The 16,844-nt window shown below is 33.3% G+C and overlaps 1 protein-coding gene across 1 annotated transcript in view; it reads left to right on the top strand.

Moving 5' to 3' along the window:
- LOC145263118 (S-adenosylmethionine decarboxylase proenzyme 1-like) overlaps positions 1 to 16,844 on the top strand; it is a 139,676-nt gene that overhangs the window by 97,890 nt on the left and 24,942 nt on the right. The window contains exons 2-6 of the mRNA XM_080120061.1: positions 1,322 to 1,408; positions 2,592 to 2,718; positions 9,839 to 9,913; positions 15,089 to 15,116; positions 16,264 to 16,306. Of these exons, the coding sequence (XP_079976187.1) occupies positions 1,322 to 1,408; positions 2,592 to 2,718; positions 9,839 to 9,913; positions 15,089 to 15,116; positions 16,264 to 16,306 (360 nt within the window). The remainder of the gene's footprint in view (positions 1 to 1,321; positions 1,409 to 2,591; positions 2,719 to 9,838; positions 9,914 to 15,088; positions 15,117 to 16,263; positions 16,307 to 16,844) is intronic.

Here is a 16,844-nt window from a genome sequence, read left to right as displayed (position 1 = left end):
AATATCAACTGACATGATATTGTAAACAAACACAGACGGAATTTGATGAATGACATTATTTTTATTATTATTTTATTTTTATTTTTTTATGAGTTAGCTCAATGGGCCAATTATTCCTTGTAATATTTAATATTCAGTAGAGAATTGATTCCATAATAATACATATGCAGTCTGCATAAATTCAAATAACCTGTTTAATTAAGCATATTGTATGACACGGCAACAGCGGGCGGGCGGGCGGGTGGCCGGCTAGCGTGTGTGCATATATATATAGCATAATCGCGTTGACATCGGTAACCATTTGGGAATTCTAGGCACTATATGTGCTTTCCGCTTATCTCGGCATTTGTTTCCAGTCATCCTTGGATATCTTATTAGGATCTACAACCACTCAAAAAAACTATTTTCAATTGTGCTGAAAAGCAAAATAGCGTCCATTCGCAGCTGAACATTTTGCTAACTGCATTTCATTTCCTCTGATGATATGAGCCATTGTTGAAAATTCATGGATTAAGGAAATTAAAATAACCCCTTCTATATATTCCTTTTGTCGAACAATAAATTCTTAAATCGAATATATGTCTCTATACGTTGTTTTTTTTTCAGAATTTAAAATTTAACCACAAAACACATATATATATATATATATATATATAAATAAATAAAAGGCTCCTATATTTTCTTATAATATATATCAATCCTTATTTAAGAAGCTCAATGTAATTACAGAGCAATATAGAGAATAAATGACAAAAAGTCATATTCCAAAATTCATGATGTTGACTATCTTATAATTTATTCTTTTAATTCAGTTGACTTATATGAGATACTGTCAAGAATTGTATAAGTCAACTAAATTAAAGGAATAAATTATAAGATGGTCAACATCATGAATTTTGGAATATAACTTTGTCATTTATTCTCTCTATCTATGTATCTATCTCTCTCTCTCTCTCTCTCTCTATATATATATATATATATATATATATATATATATATATATATATATATATATATATATGTATATATATATATATGTATAGTATTGAAAATTAATGACATAATTTTGGTATTATGTTCTATATGTAAATATAGGACGTAATAAAAAGGTTTCCCATATATCCAGAAATGTTTAAAGCTAGAACTTGTTAAAACAACAAAACGGCTGCAAGGACAATTTATAAATATGTGATAATTTCCTCAAATTTCTAAAGTTGAAATTATTGCTCACAGGCAACACCAGCTTTTGATATGAATGCAAATCTAAATTCAACCTGATTTTGTTTGTTATTAATTGTTTTTATTTTCTTTGAAATTTCAGGGATGATTGGGAAACTCTCCTCAAAAATGTCCGAGTGGACATCATCAGTTGCAGCAATGATGACGATATGGACGCCTATGTCCTCAGGTAAAGGAATTACATTTAATAATGGGAGGGAGGGGATGCAGAAAAATAAGCTCGTACCATAATAATAAAAAACCAAAAAACATAAGGATTACAGATATGAAATCTCACTTCCTTATCTTTAATTTTGATGCCTTATTGACCTTTCTAAGCCACTGCCCTCTCCCTCTCCGTTTGTTTCCTCTTTTTTTTTCTTGCTTCTTTTTAATTACTCTGCTCCTTTTTTTCTTTCTATTTTTCCTTTTTCTTTGCTCCTCTTTTTTTCCTTATTCCTTTTTTCCCCTTGTTCCTCTTCTTTTTTTTCCTGCTTTTTTCTTTTTTCCTTGTTCTCTTTTTTCCTTGTTCCCTTTTTTCCTTGATCCCTTTTTCCTTGATCCCTTTTTCCTTGATCCCTTTTTCCTTGATCCCTTTTTCCTTGATCCCTTTTTCCTTGATCCCTTTTTCCTTGATCCCTTTTTCCTTGATCCCTTTTTTCCTTGATCCCTTTTTCCTTGATCCCTTTTTCCTTGATCCCTTTTTCCTTGATCCCTTTTTCCTTGATCCCTTTTTCCTTGATCCCTTTTTTCCTTGATCCCTTTTTCCTTGATCCCTTTTTCCTTGATCCCTTTTTCCTTGATCCCTTTTTCCTTGTTCCCTTTTTTTTCCTTGTTCCCTTTTTTTTCCTTGTTCCCTTTTTTTTTTCCTTGTTCCCTTTTTTTTTTCCTTGTTCCCTTCCCCCCCCCCCGCTTCTTTTTTTATCTTGTTTTTATTTATTTTTCTTTTCATAAATATTGTTTCTTATTCATATAAGTTCAACGGAAGTGCTTTGAGACCACTGATTGAAACAGGAACCTTTTAGATCTTGACTCTAACTCTCTATTGTACTACCTTAAGTCAGAAAGAGAAACGGTGTTAGTTGCACTGACTTAACAGCGACTTGTTTCTGCTATGTAGGTTATTATCGAAAAATATTCATAGACGGATGAAATATTTTTTGAAAGAAATCAAATTGAAATACATGTTTTTGTTAAGAATGAAGATCAATGATGAAAAGAAACTGATGAACCAGAATCGAAGATTGATATTCGAAATAATTTATTAATCAAGATAATTCAAGAGATTTGCTTTAATGTGTAAATAATTGTAAATGCAAAGAGATAGATACATATTTTGTGACTAATTTTTTTTTTTGCATTTTCATTTTTAGTGAAAGCAGCATGTTTGTGACAAAGCGTCGATTCATTTTGAAGACATGTGGAACGACGACACTGTTGTTGGCTGTAAAACCATTGTTGAAACTTGTCAAAGAAAAATGTAACCTCGACTGTGTAGATGTAAGTGTTCTTTTTTTTTTTTTTTTGTTATCTTCTGTCTTACCTCTTTTATTTTTCATTTTTTACTTTTCTTATTTTGTTCTAAGTGGGGATGGAGCATTCTACTGGATACTAGACATTCGTCCGCTTTTTCATATGTTCCAACCGAGAGATCTATTTAAAACTCTAACCATTCCTTTAAGTGCAATTGTTTGTATCTCTCTTGCACTTGCTTTACTGGGTATATTTGTCAGGTAGTCTTTGGAATTATTTTACCTGAGTCTGGTTGCTCTTATAATTACTTGAATTAAAGAAATCTTCCTAAGATTCCAGTTTCTTTTCATGTTGTATATAAGACCTTGGTATTTTGTTATCCTTCCTTTCTCAGCTCTGTTAAACCTAGCATTATTATTGGGACACTAATTTCTAAGGTTGTTTCTTTCTCCTTCTTGACGCATATGACTGTCAGGTTTTTTGGATACGTATGTGTGTTCATATGTCTGTGATAAAAGAAGTTTGCTGGTACAATATTTAGTTGAATTACAAAATAAATTAGAGGTCAACAAGTATCGCTGAAATCTTATTTTCATGAATGATTAATTAAAAAAAGTCATAATCTTTGTATTTTCGTCGGCTTAAACAAAAAGATACATTTATTTTTGTTTATGCTAAACTAGCCTAGGTAATCGGCGTTGCTCGGGTGTTTGGAGGTGTGTGTTGAGCAAAAAAAAAAAAAAATGGTAGTAGGCAGGCGGGCTCAAACTCGTACCGCGAAGGAGGAAAAGAACATGGGGAGGGGGGGAAATGTGACGTCTTTGCTGTTGTATCCATTTCAAACCGGAAGTGGTGAAAGTTTAAATTAAGGCTAGTCAATCGAAAAGAGGGGATGACTTTCGAAAATATCGGCAAAAAAAAAGCGACCCCCTCCTTGAAGAAAAGTGCCCAGTTAAGGGCGAAGGAAATTTTTCCATATTTGTCATCCGAAGGTTCGAGCTTCAAAACAATACCGATCTCATGAAAATCCGTCACCTCTGTTTAATGTTTTAGGCAGACATACAAACATACATACAAACATACATACAAACAGACAGGTTAGATTTATATTATAGATGATGTTTTTATTGTTTTTGGTGGGTGTTAAGTAAAGATTATATTTAAATTTATCTCTATTATCGTTTAATTTCTTATGTTCTTACACATTTAACCACATAACAACTTGCCACAGTGAGTTGTCACATTACTTTTAAGACGCATTAGTACATTGTTTGGTTACTGACCTCCTGACTATCTGTTTTTTTTGTTTTTTCTTTTATTGTCTGATATGAAGCAAAGTTAAACAACTGTCCATGCACTAATCTAATTAAAACATAGGAAAAAGACGATCTCATTTCATAATCAGAAAAAAAAAACGAAAACAGATGGGGACTACAGACATGAAATCTCACTTCCTGCTTTTTAATTTCCTTGCTTTATCTATTGCAACCTTTTTAAGCTACTGCCCTCTCCTTATCCTTTCTTTCTTCCTGCTCCTTTTTCTCCCCCCCCCCCGCTTTTTTCTCTCCCCCCCCCCGCTTTTTTTCTTCCCCCATGCCCTTTTTCTCCCCCACCCACGCCTCTTCTTTTCCTTCCTTCTCTCCTATTTCTTTTTTCCCCAAAATATTGTTTTTTGTTCTTATAAGTTTGACAATTAAATTATCATTTTATCGTAGCCGGGGTGCCCGGCCATTGCCAGGATGTTTGGAGTCTTGTGTTGAGCAAAAAAATAAAGTGGTAATAGGCAGGCAGGCTTGAACCCATACCGTGAAGAAGGAAAAGAATGTGAAAAAAAAAAAAAAAAAAATGTTTTTTGCCGTTGCGTCCATCGCAAACCAGAAGTGGTGAAGGTTTAAATTAAGGCTAGTCAATCGAAAAGAGGGGATGGCTATTGAAAATAAACGACCCCTCTTTGTAGAAAAGTGGCTAGTTAAGGGTGAAAGAATTAATGTTTTTGGCCAATTTTTCGATATGTAGTCCAAGGGGTCAAGCTTTAAAACGATACTAATCTCGTGAAAATCTGTCGCGTCTGTCGAAAGTTTTAGGCATACATACATGCATACATTTAAACAGACAGGTGAGATTTATATTAGAGATTGATCAAAATTCTCATAATTTTCTTAAAAAGTGGTTGAACCCAATGATTGAAACAGGAATCTTTATATATTGATATACATAATTAAAACATGCGCACAAATGCGATCAGCGTGCAATGTGATGATGGTGGCTTATAGAGGGGGACACCTTAATGAAGTATTTAAAAAAAAAAAAAAAAAAGTTTGTTTTAGAGCTGGTAAACACAAAATGCCAACCTGAAGCAATTTATGAAATAAATGATGTCTCTGATAGAAACTGCTACTACCAGATCAGGTTGTCTGAAGATATCCGTTTCCTGATTTGCAAGCCTAAAAACAAAAATAATTTTTCTCTACGAAACAACTAAACTAAACACCATGAATAAATATTTTAAGATGCAAATAACTTGAAGCATTAAAAAAATGTTGTTTTTTTTTTTTCCAAAATTGCTGGATTCAGCATTAAATAATCCGAAAAGGGTTGATATGCCATAAAACAATCAATCAAACAAGCAACCAAACTGTGAGGCGAAAGGGTCCTCAAGGCTCTTGAGATTTTATCCAAAAGCCAATTTTTTGTGAGTGATTTTCATAACTTTGAAAAGCTTAATTGTCGATTTGGAAGTTCTGAAAACTACACTGAAACTAGGTCAAGCAGTTGGTTACTGAGGTTTTCTTTTCTCTTTTATATTAAAGAAGTTGCAAAAGTCTGTCCGTAAAGGAAAGATATTGCACACATTTTCCAAATATATTTTGTTATTGGAATCCTTTGAGATGAGTAATTTGTATATTTATTTATTTATTTGTGGACTGTTATCCTCATCTTTTTTATAGTTGTTGTTTCACCATGTTTTGGCGAACTCATTCTCTGGCCTTCTTCAGGTGGTTAACCGTGATGAGATAGGAATACCAAGTTTTAACTGTATCCTCAGTAATTACTGCCTTCCATAGTTGTTGTTTCACCATTTTTTAGTCAACTAATCCTCTGGCCTGCTTTGGGTAGGATTGAAACCGCTATCTTCAGACAAGTGGATACTGATGTTTTGGATGAGCGTTGTCTGAAGATAGCGGTTTCAATCCTACCCAAAGCAGGCCAGAGGATTAGTTGGCTAAAAAATGGTGAGACAACAACTATGGAAGGCAGTAATTACTGAGGATATAGTGAAGACTCTGTATTGCTATCCCATTGCGGTTAACCACCTGAAGAAGGCCAGAGGATGAGTTGGCCAAAACGTGGTGAAACAACAACTATGAAGATGAGGATGACAGTCCGCAAAAAAAATGTTTTCCTAACTCTTCTATTTCATTTGTCATGCCTCCGGGCAATGCTGATTAACGCTGCTGTGATACTATTGATGTCCCAGAACAAAGATGTATCCACAAGATACACAAATACACCTGAAATAGGATTGCTAATCAAGGTGCCAATTAGTGCTACTGTGATACTGTCACCCCCACTCCTTCACCAGTTGGTTGAGGACGATTGTCGACCGCCGAACCCTTCCACTGCCGGTGATAATTCTTGGCCGTCTAAAGTTACTGGTATGGGGAAGTGACCGAATTATCGGTTGATCGTCTAGATATATATCCTGGCCCAATTCATTGTGTACCCTCTTAACGATGAATGTCGTCGAAAGAGAGCCGTGGATTTTTAGTGTAGTAAAAGAAAACAGGATAAAACAATTCTGCACCCAAATATATATTAAAAAAAAAAGTACAGTTCTTATAATTCTTTCAGAGTCTTGAAGGAAGCGATGTGTTATTATTCTATGAATATGGTCGAAGGCGTCAGCTTGTAACCTTGTGGAGTGTCGGTCTCTGGGTATCTGAAGAAATGTGTTTTAAGTCAAAAGCCCACTGTGCTCTGACTTTCTGTGTTCTCTTTATCTGTCCATCTGAGAGTCTCTTCTGCGCATTCCCCGTATCTCTCTAACTTGTTGATATATATATATATATGAACATTCATGTTCAGCCTCTGAACATCACGCGGATATTATTTCTCTTTGTTTAGAAATTCCGCTCTCCGTCCATAATCTGAATCATCATTTCTAAAAATAAAACAATCGCTCGCCTCAAAGATTTGATTGAACTCAAATAAACAGTTAGTAAATACAGTTTCTCTTTTAACCTTTAACACACAGTTCTCGTGATTCTTACATAAACAACTTGACACCAAGTGGTTTTGTCTTTCTTCCTAACGGGGGGGGGATCAATCTCCCCACACCCTTACTTCGTTACAATACTATTAAGACCCCCACCCCACCCCAAAAAAAAGCAATAGGAAATAAAAAAAAAAGGAAATAAGTTTATCGGCAGAACAAAGGTATAGGAAATGAGATTAGTAGAAAAACAATGGAGAGGAAGTTGTTCACCAAGGAACACAAAGCTGAAATAGGATTGTCAATCAAGGTGTGATAGTAACTGTGACAAAAGATCAGACAGATTTATAGTTAGTTTACAGACAGTTTTTAGAGCGGCAGTGAATTTTGGGACAATTTACAGACTGTTTTGAGTTTGCAATAGTTAAAGACAATTTCATACAGTTGACGGCATGTTATATCTCAGCAGGTAAAGATGAGCTGATATCAACTGACAACAGATGCCTCGATAGACTGTCGCGTGTTGAGACTATGTACACACCTATACACATGCAGGCGGTCGTTAGGGTAAAGTTACCAGCTAATGAGTGCAGATCTGTCAAAACTGATGTCGCCGGAAGTGAATAGATCAAGTAGTTCACCTCACGGCTGCAAAAAGAACAGGTCGATATAAACAAGTGAGACGAGAGAGAAGGACGTCAAAATGCGACAGTAAGCCACAAGTCACGACTGCGCTGTGTCATTGAAATCCGCCAACCTACTTCCTGCCCCCCTGTCTACCGACTGCATCACACAACACAAAGTGAGAAATACACAAGAGTTTTGTTTTTCTAACAATCTTTTGCTGCAAGTTCTTTCTTGGTTGACGATAAACTGTTATTTGTTCAACCCAGCTCCATCGCATACGTAGATGTGGATCTTAACATTCAGAGAGTCGATGGTGTCACACACTCACCCAGAGTCTAATTTGTGTTGGAATTTGTGCTTTGAGTTATTTTATTTTTTATATTTGTGGACTAGTGTTCACCTCCTCGGCAGTTTCCTATGTATGCGAGATGATGACACAACCAGACTAGAAGGTGAAAGAGAAGAAAACAATGGAAACTTGTTGTCGAGCGGACGAGCACGTGTTTTCACCTTGCTAGCAGGGTTGTAGAATTGAAAGGTATAAGATCAGACTCATAGAATTCAAAAATATCAAACACTAACTCTTTATTGTAAAATCTTTTAATATTTAGTAATAATGGGAGTCTGATTAAAAAAGAAAAAAATCACGTGGGCTCTTTCCAAAAACTCAGACTCCTTCCAACTCTGCAATCATGGCTGCTAGACCATTCATGATATAATTTGGTAAGAATGAGTATGAGTCAAATAAATGCTTTTTCGCCAGATTTTTTTTTTTCCTTGTTCCCCTGATAAAAGGAGGGTGTAAATTCACCCTTGTCTGTCTGCACTTTTCTCAATAACTACACCTCGGAATTGTATGAAATTTTGCACAAACATTAAACATGATATGAGTAAAAAAAAGTAACAAAACAGATTTTCCAGGAAAACTCCGGTTGCACTCTGGTTAAAATGGCTAAAATTGGCACTTTCGTGTTTATTAAAAAAAAAATTGATGACTTGGATTTTTATAAAACTTTCTGAAAAGTTGTAACTAACTGATTTCTATATTCTATCTTTGTTTGTCTATACTTTGCGGTAACTCTTGGATGTGCACCAAGGACTCTTTTAGGGCAAATAAAAACACTTCATTTTTGGGACTATTTTACCATATTTGTCCAAAATGCTGAACTTGGTCATTTTTTTTATGTCTTGTTCACTGTGCACTCATGGGCTTCACTTGTTTTATATGGAAATCCCTCCAGACCTGGCATGAAGCCACTGTAAGGAGCTTAAAAAAAAGATCAAAAACTAACCAACAATAAGTATTTAGATGGAATAGATTTTGACCCAGAAAACAGCAATTCTTCCTCTCTGTGTCAGAAACCTCACTCATGGAATATGAGGACTAAAGGATAAAATAAGGGAAGTGAGTGTTACGAGAGTGCTGAAAGTAAATATGAATTGAAGATAAAATTATCCTTCATTTCTGGGCCATTCTAGCATTTTAGGGCAGTTAACATTTTTTTTTTTTTTTTTTTTTTAAGATAAATTCTGTGCACTTTTGAGGGGGGAAGGGGGTCTCTTTTTCTTTTTTTTTTTTAGGTGATTGTGTTTTACAAGTTTTTGTATTTTTTTTTAGGAGTGTTACCCAGACATAGGGTTAGTGATGAGATAATTATTTTTATTTGTTTTAGTATGAATAAAATCTCAATTCCCTAAAAAAAAAAAAACTTAAGCCAAATATGATGATGGCTATGGTAGATAAACGGAGTAGTTGTTTTTTTTGTTTTTTTCTTTCTTTATTTTTCGAGAGAGAGAATTTAATATTTTAAAAGAAAAAATTTTTGGTGCTTCTTTGTAATTGGTGAAATTCAAAAATCGAAATACCTTAATTGTCATGTCTTGGTAAACAAATATATCCAAAAATTATGGAAAACAAAGGAGAAAGTTAATGGTTAAAGAAATAGTTTCCGATGACAATTAGAAAAAATTGAGTTTTGCTGTTAAAAACAAAAAAAACGGAAAGTTTGACTCATAAGGGAGATAACTATCTTCTGAAATCTTAGGCCAATTTAACAAAACTCAACTTCTGCTAATTTTCTTTGAAAACAGTTTTCATTAATAATTAATTTTCTACCTTAACATTTTTCATAATTTTTGGATGTGCTCAACAATTAAGTAGATACCAGTGGTTTTACTTAGAATTCAATATTTTGAATCTTGCTACGATAACGAAAAAGCGCCCAATTTTTTATAGTGTGAAAGCTGATTGACGTGCCAACGTGAAAAATGCATTATTTTACAGATGATGCTCTTTCAATTTTTTAGGATGTCTTTTATTCTCGAAAGAAATTTGCAAGACCAGAAAAACAGCATGAAATCCACCAACGCTTTGAAGCAGAAGTAGGTTTTTTTTTTGTTTTTTTTCGATTGAGATTTGTTTTTTTGTCATAATATATTCTCTCTTTTTTTTATCCCTCTCTATTTCTATTCCCCTCTTTTCTCTCTCTCCTTTATTTCCATCTTCTCTCTCTTTCTCTCCTTTATTTCCCTTGTTTTTCTCTTTCCTTCTCCTCTCTTTCCTCTTTCCTTCTCCTCTCTTTCCTCTTTCCTTCTCCTCTCTTTCCTCTTTCCTTCTCCTCTCTTTCCTCTTTCCTTCTCCTCTCTTTCCTCTTTCCTTCTCCTCTCTTTCCTCTTTCCTTCTCCTCTCTTCCCTCTTTCCTTCTCCTCTCTTCCCTCTTTCCTTCTCCTCTCTTCCCTCTTTCCTTCTCCTCTCTTCCCTCTTTCCTTCTCCTCTTTTCTCCTTCTCCTCTTTTCTCCTTCTCCTCTTTTCTCCTTCTCCTCTTTTCTCCTTCTCCTCTTTTCTCCTTCTCCTCTTTTCTCCTTCTCCTCTTTTCTCCTTCTCCTCTTTTCTCCTTCTCCTCTTTTCTCCTTCTCCTTCTCTTTTCTCCTTCTCCTCTCTTCTCCTTCTCCTCTCTTCTCCTTCTCCTCTCTTCTCCTTCTCCTCTCTTCTCCCTCTCCTCTTTTCTCCTTCTCCTCTTTCCTCTCTTCTCCTCTTCTTTCCTCTCTTCTCCTCCTCTTTCCTCTCTTCTCCTCCTCTTTCCTCTCTTCTCCTCCTCTTTCCTTCTCTTCCCTCTTTCCTTCTCTTCTCTCTTTCCTTCTCTTCTCTCTTTCCTTCTCTTCTCTCTTTCCTTCTCTTCTCTCTTTCCTTCCCTCCCCTTCGCTTCTCCCTCCCTTTCGTCTCTCCCTCTCCTCATTTGTTTCCTCTTTTCTCTCTCATTTCTTCCTTCTTAAGTTCACATATTTTACTTTTATCTTTTATTGTTTATCATTGAAATTAAAATGCCTCATTTTCATCACGTCCTTTTCCTATTCATAATCATAAAAAAACATACATTCCACTGACCTCCCATCTATGTGTCACTGCTTCTGCATTCCACAGTCCCTATCCTTACAAAAAAAAAAAATTTATTGGGTCCCTTTGACATTAGCAAATAAAGAAAAAGGTTTAAGTATTTGACTATTTTTAGATCAGATTATATTTTGTTAAGGAGGATTTTTTTCTTTTATGTTTGCCAAGCTCATTTTTCCCTTACACACACAGCAAACGGACTTTACTCTGAATACAGAAAGGTATTTCATATTAGCAAACATTCCAAGTGTTGATTAGGAAAGATCTTAGCAGTGTGTCTGCACATCAAAATTTGTGAAGCTGGTTGCAAAAAGAAAAAAAAATCTCCAGCCAAATTCAGGCAAGACAATGCAAACTATAGCAATAGAGATGGCCTTCAAAGAGTTAGACAATTGCAGGGATGAAAAAAAAAAAAAGCTACTGCTTCTCCATCTTTGCAGTTCTTCATCTCATGGTCCTCAAGGTATTCAAGGTGCATTGAACTGCAGCTTAGATTTCCGAATTTAAAAATCTGTTGCAAATCTTCATAATGCAAGTCACTCTCCTACAATATTCCAGTGCTTTCTATGCGCTCTAGATTTCAAAGAGAGAATATAAAAAAAAGCATAACATTTTTCTAGAACACCCATATATATATTGTTTTATTTTCCTTCAGCTGAAGTTCTCAGAAATCAAGGAACCCCCCCCCCTACCTGGTGCTAACACTTGAACTCTAATAGAACATTTGAATAACTATGTATCTCATATAAAGTTCTTTACATCTCAAACAACAAGTTACTAAAGAAATTGAGAACATCATTTTCCTCTTCCCAATCAACCATTTTCATACATTGTAGTATATCTTTCTTTTTAGGTTCTTAGTCTTACTAGATTCCAGGACAAGAATTTATCTACTTTAGATAGCATCACTTGGAGAAGATACACCATTCCTCATAAAAGCTCATATGAGTTAGCTATAGAGAGATTTTTTTATCTAGGCTGTGAATACTATGTGATCGTGAATATTTGGTCAGAGTATACTTGTAGGGAAAAAGTATCTTCATGCCAGGCTGTCCTGACAAACCCTTATACAGAGAGACCTTAGATACTTGCGGATAGTGTCTAGTAGGCATTCAAATTCTCTCATATATATATATATAAATAAATGTTCTCTCATATATATAAATAAATGTTTAGAGGTACAGAATTTATATACAGTTTTGAAAATAATAAGCGGAAATTTCTCAAGAGCTCTTTCGGCTATCATCTCATCAGGAGAAAATCGATAGGGAGCAAAATAATATTGCGTCGAAAATAAAGAGTTCTAATGGGGAACTTATTAAATGTGCCAAAAGTACGGGGACACTAAAATAAATTTATTAACGTTTAAAAAAACGATTAAAATATTGGCACAATGAGGGAGAAAAAAAAAAAAAAAACGGGAGAAAAGATTCAAAGTTCCCCAAAGAGAAACAATGCGTTGGATGTTTCCTTTTGCCGGCACAAAGAAAGTTGACGCACCGCAATAGAGACGGACTCCAAAATCTTTAAATGGTTTTTGGAGTCCGCTCTATGTAGCACCTCGAACCATTCTATTTTATATCTATCGGCACAGCACGGGTTGTCAACCAAATGCTGGCCAATAGCAGAGTCCAAGGCTGCAGAAGGAGGGAGACCACCAGACCCCATTCTCCCTTGTCTGATCTTCGATGGAACATGCTGGTTTATACGAGTCAAAAGGTGCAAGAATGTTCGCCCAACATAACCAGCATCGCACTGGCATTTAAATTGATATACAATATTGCTATTTTGGATGTAAGGCAACCTATCCTTGCGAAAAGACGGAAAAGCAGGTCTCGTAGTATATACCAAACGCAAAACTATATATATATATATATATACTAGCAAAAGTACCCGTCGTTGACTGGGTTCAAAAACAGCCTACAGAAAATGGACTCTGATTTATGAAAGTATGATAGGTTATGAAAAGGAAGGGGTGTAAAGAGATATCTTCGAATTTGGGGGTATCAAAACCAAAGCAAAATATGATGAAAGTAAAGATAAAATAGATAAACCCCATAATTTATTATACCATACCTGTTCACACTGAAACACTTATCACAATATTTTGTGGATCTATATTAAAAAAAACCTTGTTAAACTTTGTGACATATTTCCATTCTATGGAGGTCCGGCGCAAACGAACACCCCATAATTTTATTATACCATATATATTTCTTCAAACTGAAATATAATTATCAAAGTATACTTACGCAGATAGATATGAAAAGTCTTTATTAAAGTTTGTGCCTATTTCCATTCTATGGAGGCCAAGCATGAATGCAGACCCCACAATTTTATTATATCATCCCTATTTAAGTTAAAACATATCAAAGTATTCTTATGTACATCTATATCAAAAACACTTGTAAACGTTTTTTTTTTTTTTGATTTCCATACTTTGTGGACCAGGCGCGAACACAGACCCCACAATTTTAATGAACCGCCGTTCTACCAGATCAAACATACCCATTCATGTTTCTCGATACATCTATCATTATATGTAATCAGTTTTTTAAAATAGTCGACTATATAGGAGCCTATTCGTGACCAGACACACACAGCTTTATTATATATATATATATATATATATATATATATATATATATATATATATATATATATAAATTTAAAGGAGATTAGAACAATAGTCTAAAGAGCTGAGTATATTTTAATGTAACAGTGAAATTACTAGTTTAATTAAAATACAGGAAAGAGAAAGTGGTCGTTGTAATTTAGATATATAAGCTCGATAGGTAAATATCCTAGAGCTAATTCAATATTAAGTAATGTGATTGATAATTTAAAATTTAAAAATCAAATTATAATTAAATTAAAAATCCGTTTCATAAGAAGGAACAACAACAAAATCAATTATCTGTACGATCGTTTCGGAAAACAGTGCTTTTTATTGTGATAGACATCAGGTTACGGACAATAATTATTACATATAGTTTTTTAATAAGCAAGGTCTCCTCGTCAGCAAATTTTGAAGGGTTTTTATTAAATTTAAGACACCATAAATAAACCTAGCATTAAAAGTAAGGCAGGTTTCTCTTTAATGCTACGTTTATTTATGGTTACAATGAGTATCCATAGTCTGTTAAGACTGAATGGAGCCTTTATATATGTATCCATATATATATATATATATATATATATATATATATATATATATATATATATATAAAATGAAATAAAAATTATCTCCATATATATGTATATTACTAGAGAGGATGTTTTTAACTTTTTGGTCCCCCACAAAGGAGAGATTGGACCTAGTATTTCTATCCCATTCATTTGTTCACACCTTTCTCAATAACCACGCCTTGAATTTTTTAAAAATTTTGCACAAACATTAGTTATGGTGAAAGTAAATTTTTGTTAGAACAGATTTTCCGGGCTAACTCTGGTTGCCCTCCTAGGGGCCATTATAGGGGTAAAATTGCCTTGAAATCATTTGTCTGTTCGTACTTTTCTCAATAACCACGCCTTGGATTTTTTATAACTTTGCACAAACATTAGTCATGGTGAAAGTAAATTTTTCACTCCTGAGGGTGAGGGGGCCTAGCATGCTCAGCTTATTTTTAGTATTTATAATGTTATCTTAATAAAATTAATGATTCATGTAATAGTTCTTTGATATTGTGCTTCTGCAAGGACCCATGCCATAATGGATAAAATAAAATATTACATTAATTTCGGTTCTGAGTAACCCTCCTCTGGAGGTTGAAGGATCAATCCTTAGTGCGGGCAATACAAAAAATACAATAGCATAATACTTAAGTCTTCTACCGAGTCATTGCTGCTAGAAACAAGAGCATGCTACCTCCGCCCCCCCCCCCAGTGGATTAAATAAAAGTTTTATTTGAAATTTCATGCAGATTCCCAAATTCGGCAAGATACACCTGAAGAAGGTCAGAGGTTATATCAACAGAAATGTTGTGAAAATAACTTTCAAGATGAGATTGGTAATCCGAAGAATCCAAGTAAAAAAAATTCCTTAATGTGATTTGTATATATTTTTTTTTTTTTTTTTTTTTTTTTTATAATCCTTCAAAATGACATTAATGACAACAGATGGCAAGTTATTATTGTTTTTAAACATTTTTTTTTTCTTTTTACAGGTAAAACATTTGGATGAATTATTTGAAAGTGAGTAACTTTGACATTATTTTGAATAATTTCCTTGGAAAAATAATTTCCTTAGAAAAATAATTTCCAAGGAAGTTATTTTTCTTTATATTGTTGCTTATTATAGGAGTATTTGTACTTGCGACATTAAGTGTCATGGAATCTCTGAGTTGAAAGGCTGAATTTTTTTTTTCTTACTCAATGTTTGCCTTCATGACATACAACCATTTACAATTCTGCTGTAGATCAGTGCAATGAACTGTAAAAATTAATAAGTTATCATTTCATAAGATAGAAAAGCAAAAGACAATTAAATTTTTGCAATGCTTTTTTGTATCTTTATATTATGTCTTTTTTTTTTTAATCTTTATAACCTAAGTGTCACCGTTTTTTTTTGTTTTTTTAAATTTTTGTCATAAGTGTCATATTTTTTTAAATCTTTATACCATTAGTGTCATGTTTTTGTTTGTTTTTTCTTTGTTTTTTTGTTTTTATTTTCAATTTTTATACCATAAATATTTTTTATATCTTTATACCATAAGTGTTATGTTATTTATTTTCTTTTTTTAATCTTTATACCATAAGTGTCATGGTTTTTTAAAATCTTTATACCATAAGTGTCATGGTTTTTTTAAATCTTTATACCATAAGTGTCATGGCTTTTTAAAATGTTTATACCATAAGTGTCGTGGCTTTTTTAAAATTTTTATACCATAAGTGTCATGGCTTTTTTAAAATTTTTATACCATAAGTGTCGTGGCTTTTTTAAAATTTTTATACCATAAGTGTCATGGCTTTTTAAAAAATTTTATACCATAAGTGTCATGGCTTTTTAAAAAATTTTATACCATAAGTGTCATGGCTTTTTTAAAATTTTTATACCATAAGTGTCATGGCTTTTTTAAAATTTTTATACCATAAGTGTCATGGCTTTTTTAAAATTTTTATACCATAAGTGTCATGACTTTTTAAAAAATTTTATGCCATAAGTGTCATGGCTTTTTAAAAAATTTTATGCCATAAGTGTCATGGCTTTTTAAAAAATTTTATACCATAAGTGTCATGGCTTTTTTAAAATTTTTATACCATAAGTGTCATGGCTTTTTCCCTTGTAAAAAATATTGACTCTTTTCCTGGTTGTAGCATTTTACCATAAATCTATTTTCAGATGGAGCAGCCTATACTCTTGGACGTATCAACAAAGATTGTTGGTAAGTTATGAGGAAGAAAAAAAAAACGTTTTCTTTTGATGATTCTATCAAGTGATGTCTTCATTTGCTGATACAAATAAAGATACAATGACAACGCCAACGTTCTTTGATCTGCTCGATTCTCATCAATATAAATTAAAACCTTTTTTTTTAATCTAACTTAAAAACATGAGCCTCATTATGTCATTGAAGTAAAAAGAAAATGTATTTAATCACAACTTCGCAATTATGAATGTCAAAGGATATTTACCATAATATTTAATCTGAGGTTTCTTAGTGTTTTGGTTTTCTCGATTTTTGAAAATGAATTTGTTATTAAAGAATTTCTTGATATTAATGATGGCATGATTCTAAAACTTTTTCTGATTCCTATACAATTACCAGTTCTGTTAAGTTTTCCATTTTGATGCAATTACCAAATCTGACTTTTCAAAAATTTCTAAATATTTTGCTATCATATTTTTATTGTTTTTTTTTTTTTTTTTTTTTTTTTTTTTTTTTCATGGATAAAAAAAAAAAATGTAATATGTGTATATAT

This window comes from Euprymna scolopes, chromosome 38, assembly GCF_053919585.1.
Source record: "Euprymna scolopes isolate OS-2025 chromosome 38, ASM5391958v1, whole genome shotgun sequence".
Lineage (NCBI taxonomy): Eukaryota > Metazoa > Mollusca > Cephalopoda > Sepiida > Sepiolidae > Euprymna > Euprymna scolopes.
The sequence above is the reverse complement of the archived record's forward strand: the minus strand, read 5'-3'. Positions and strand labels throughout refer to the sequence as shown.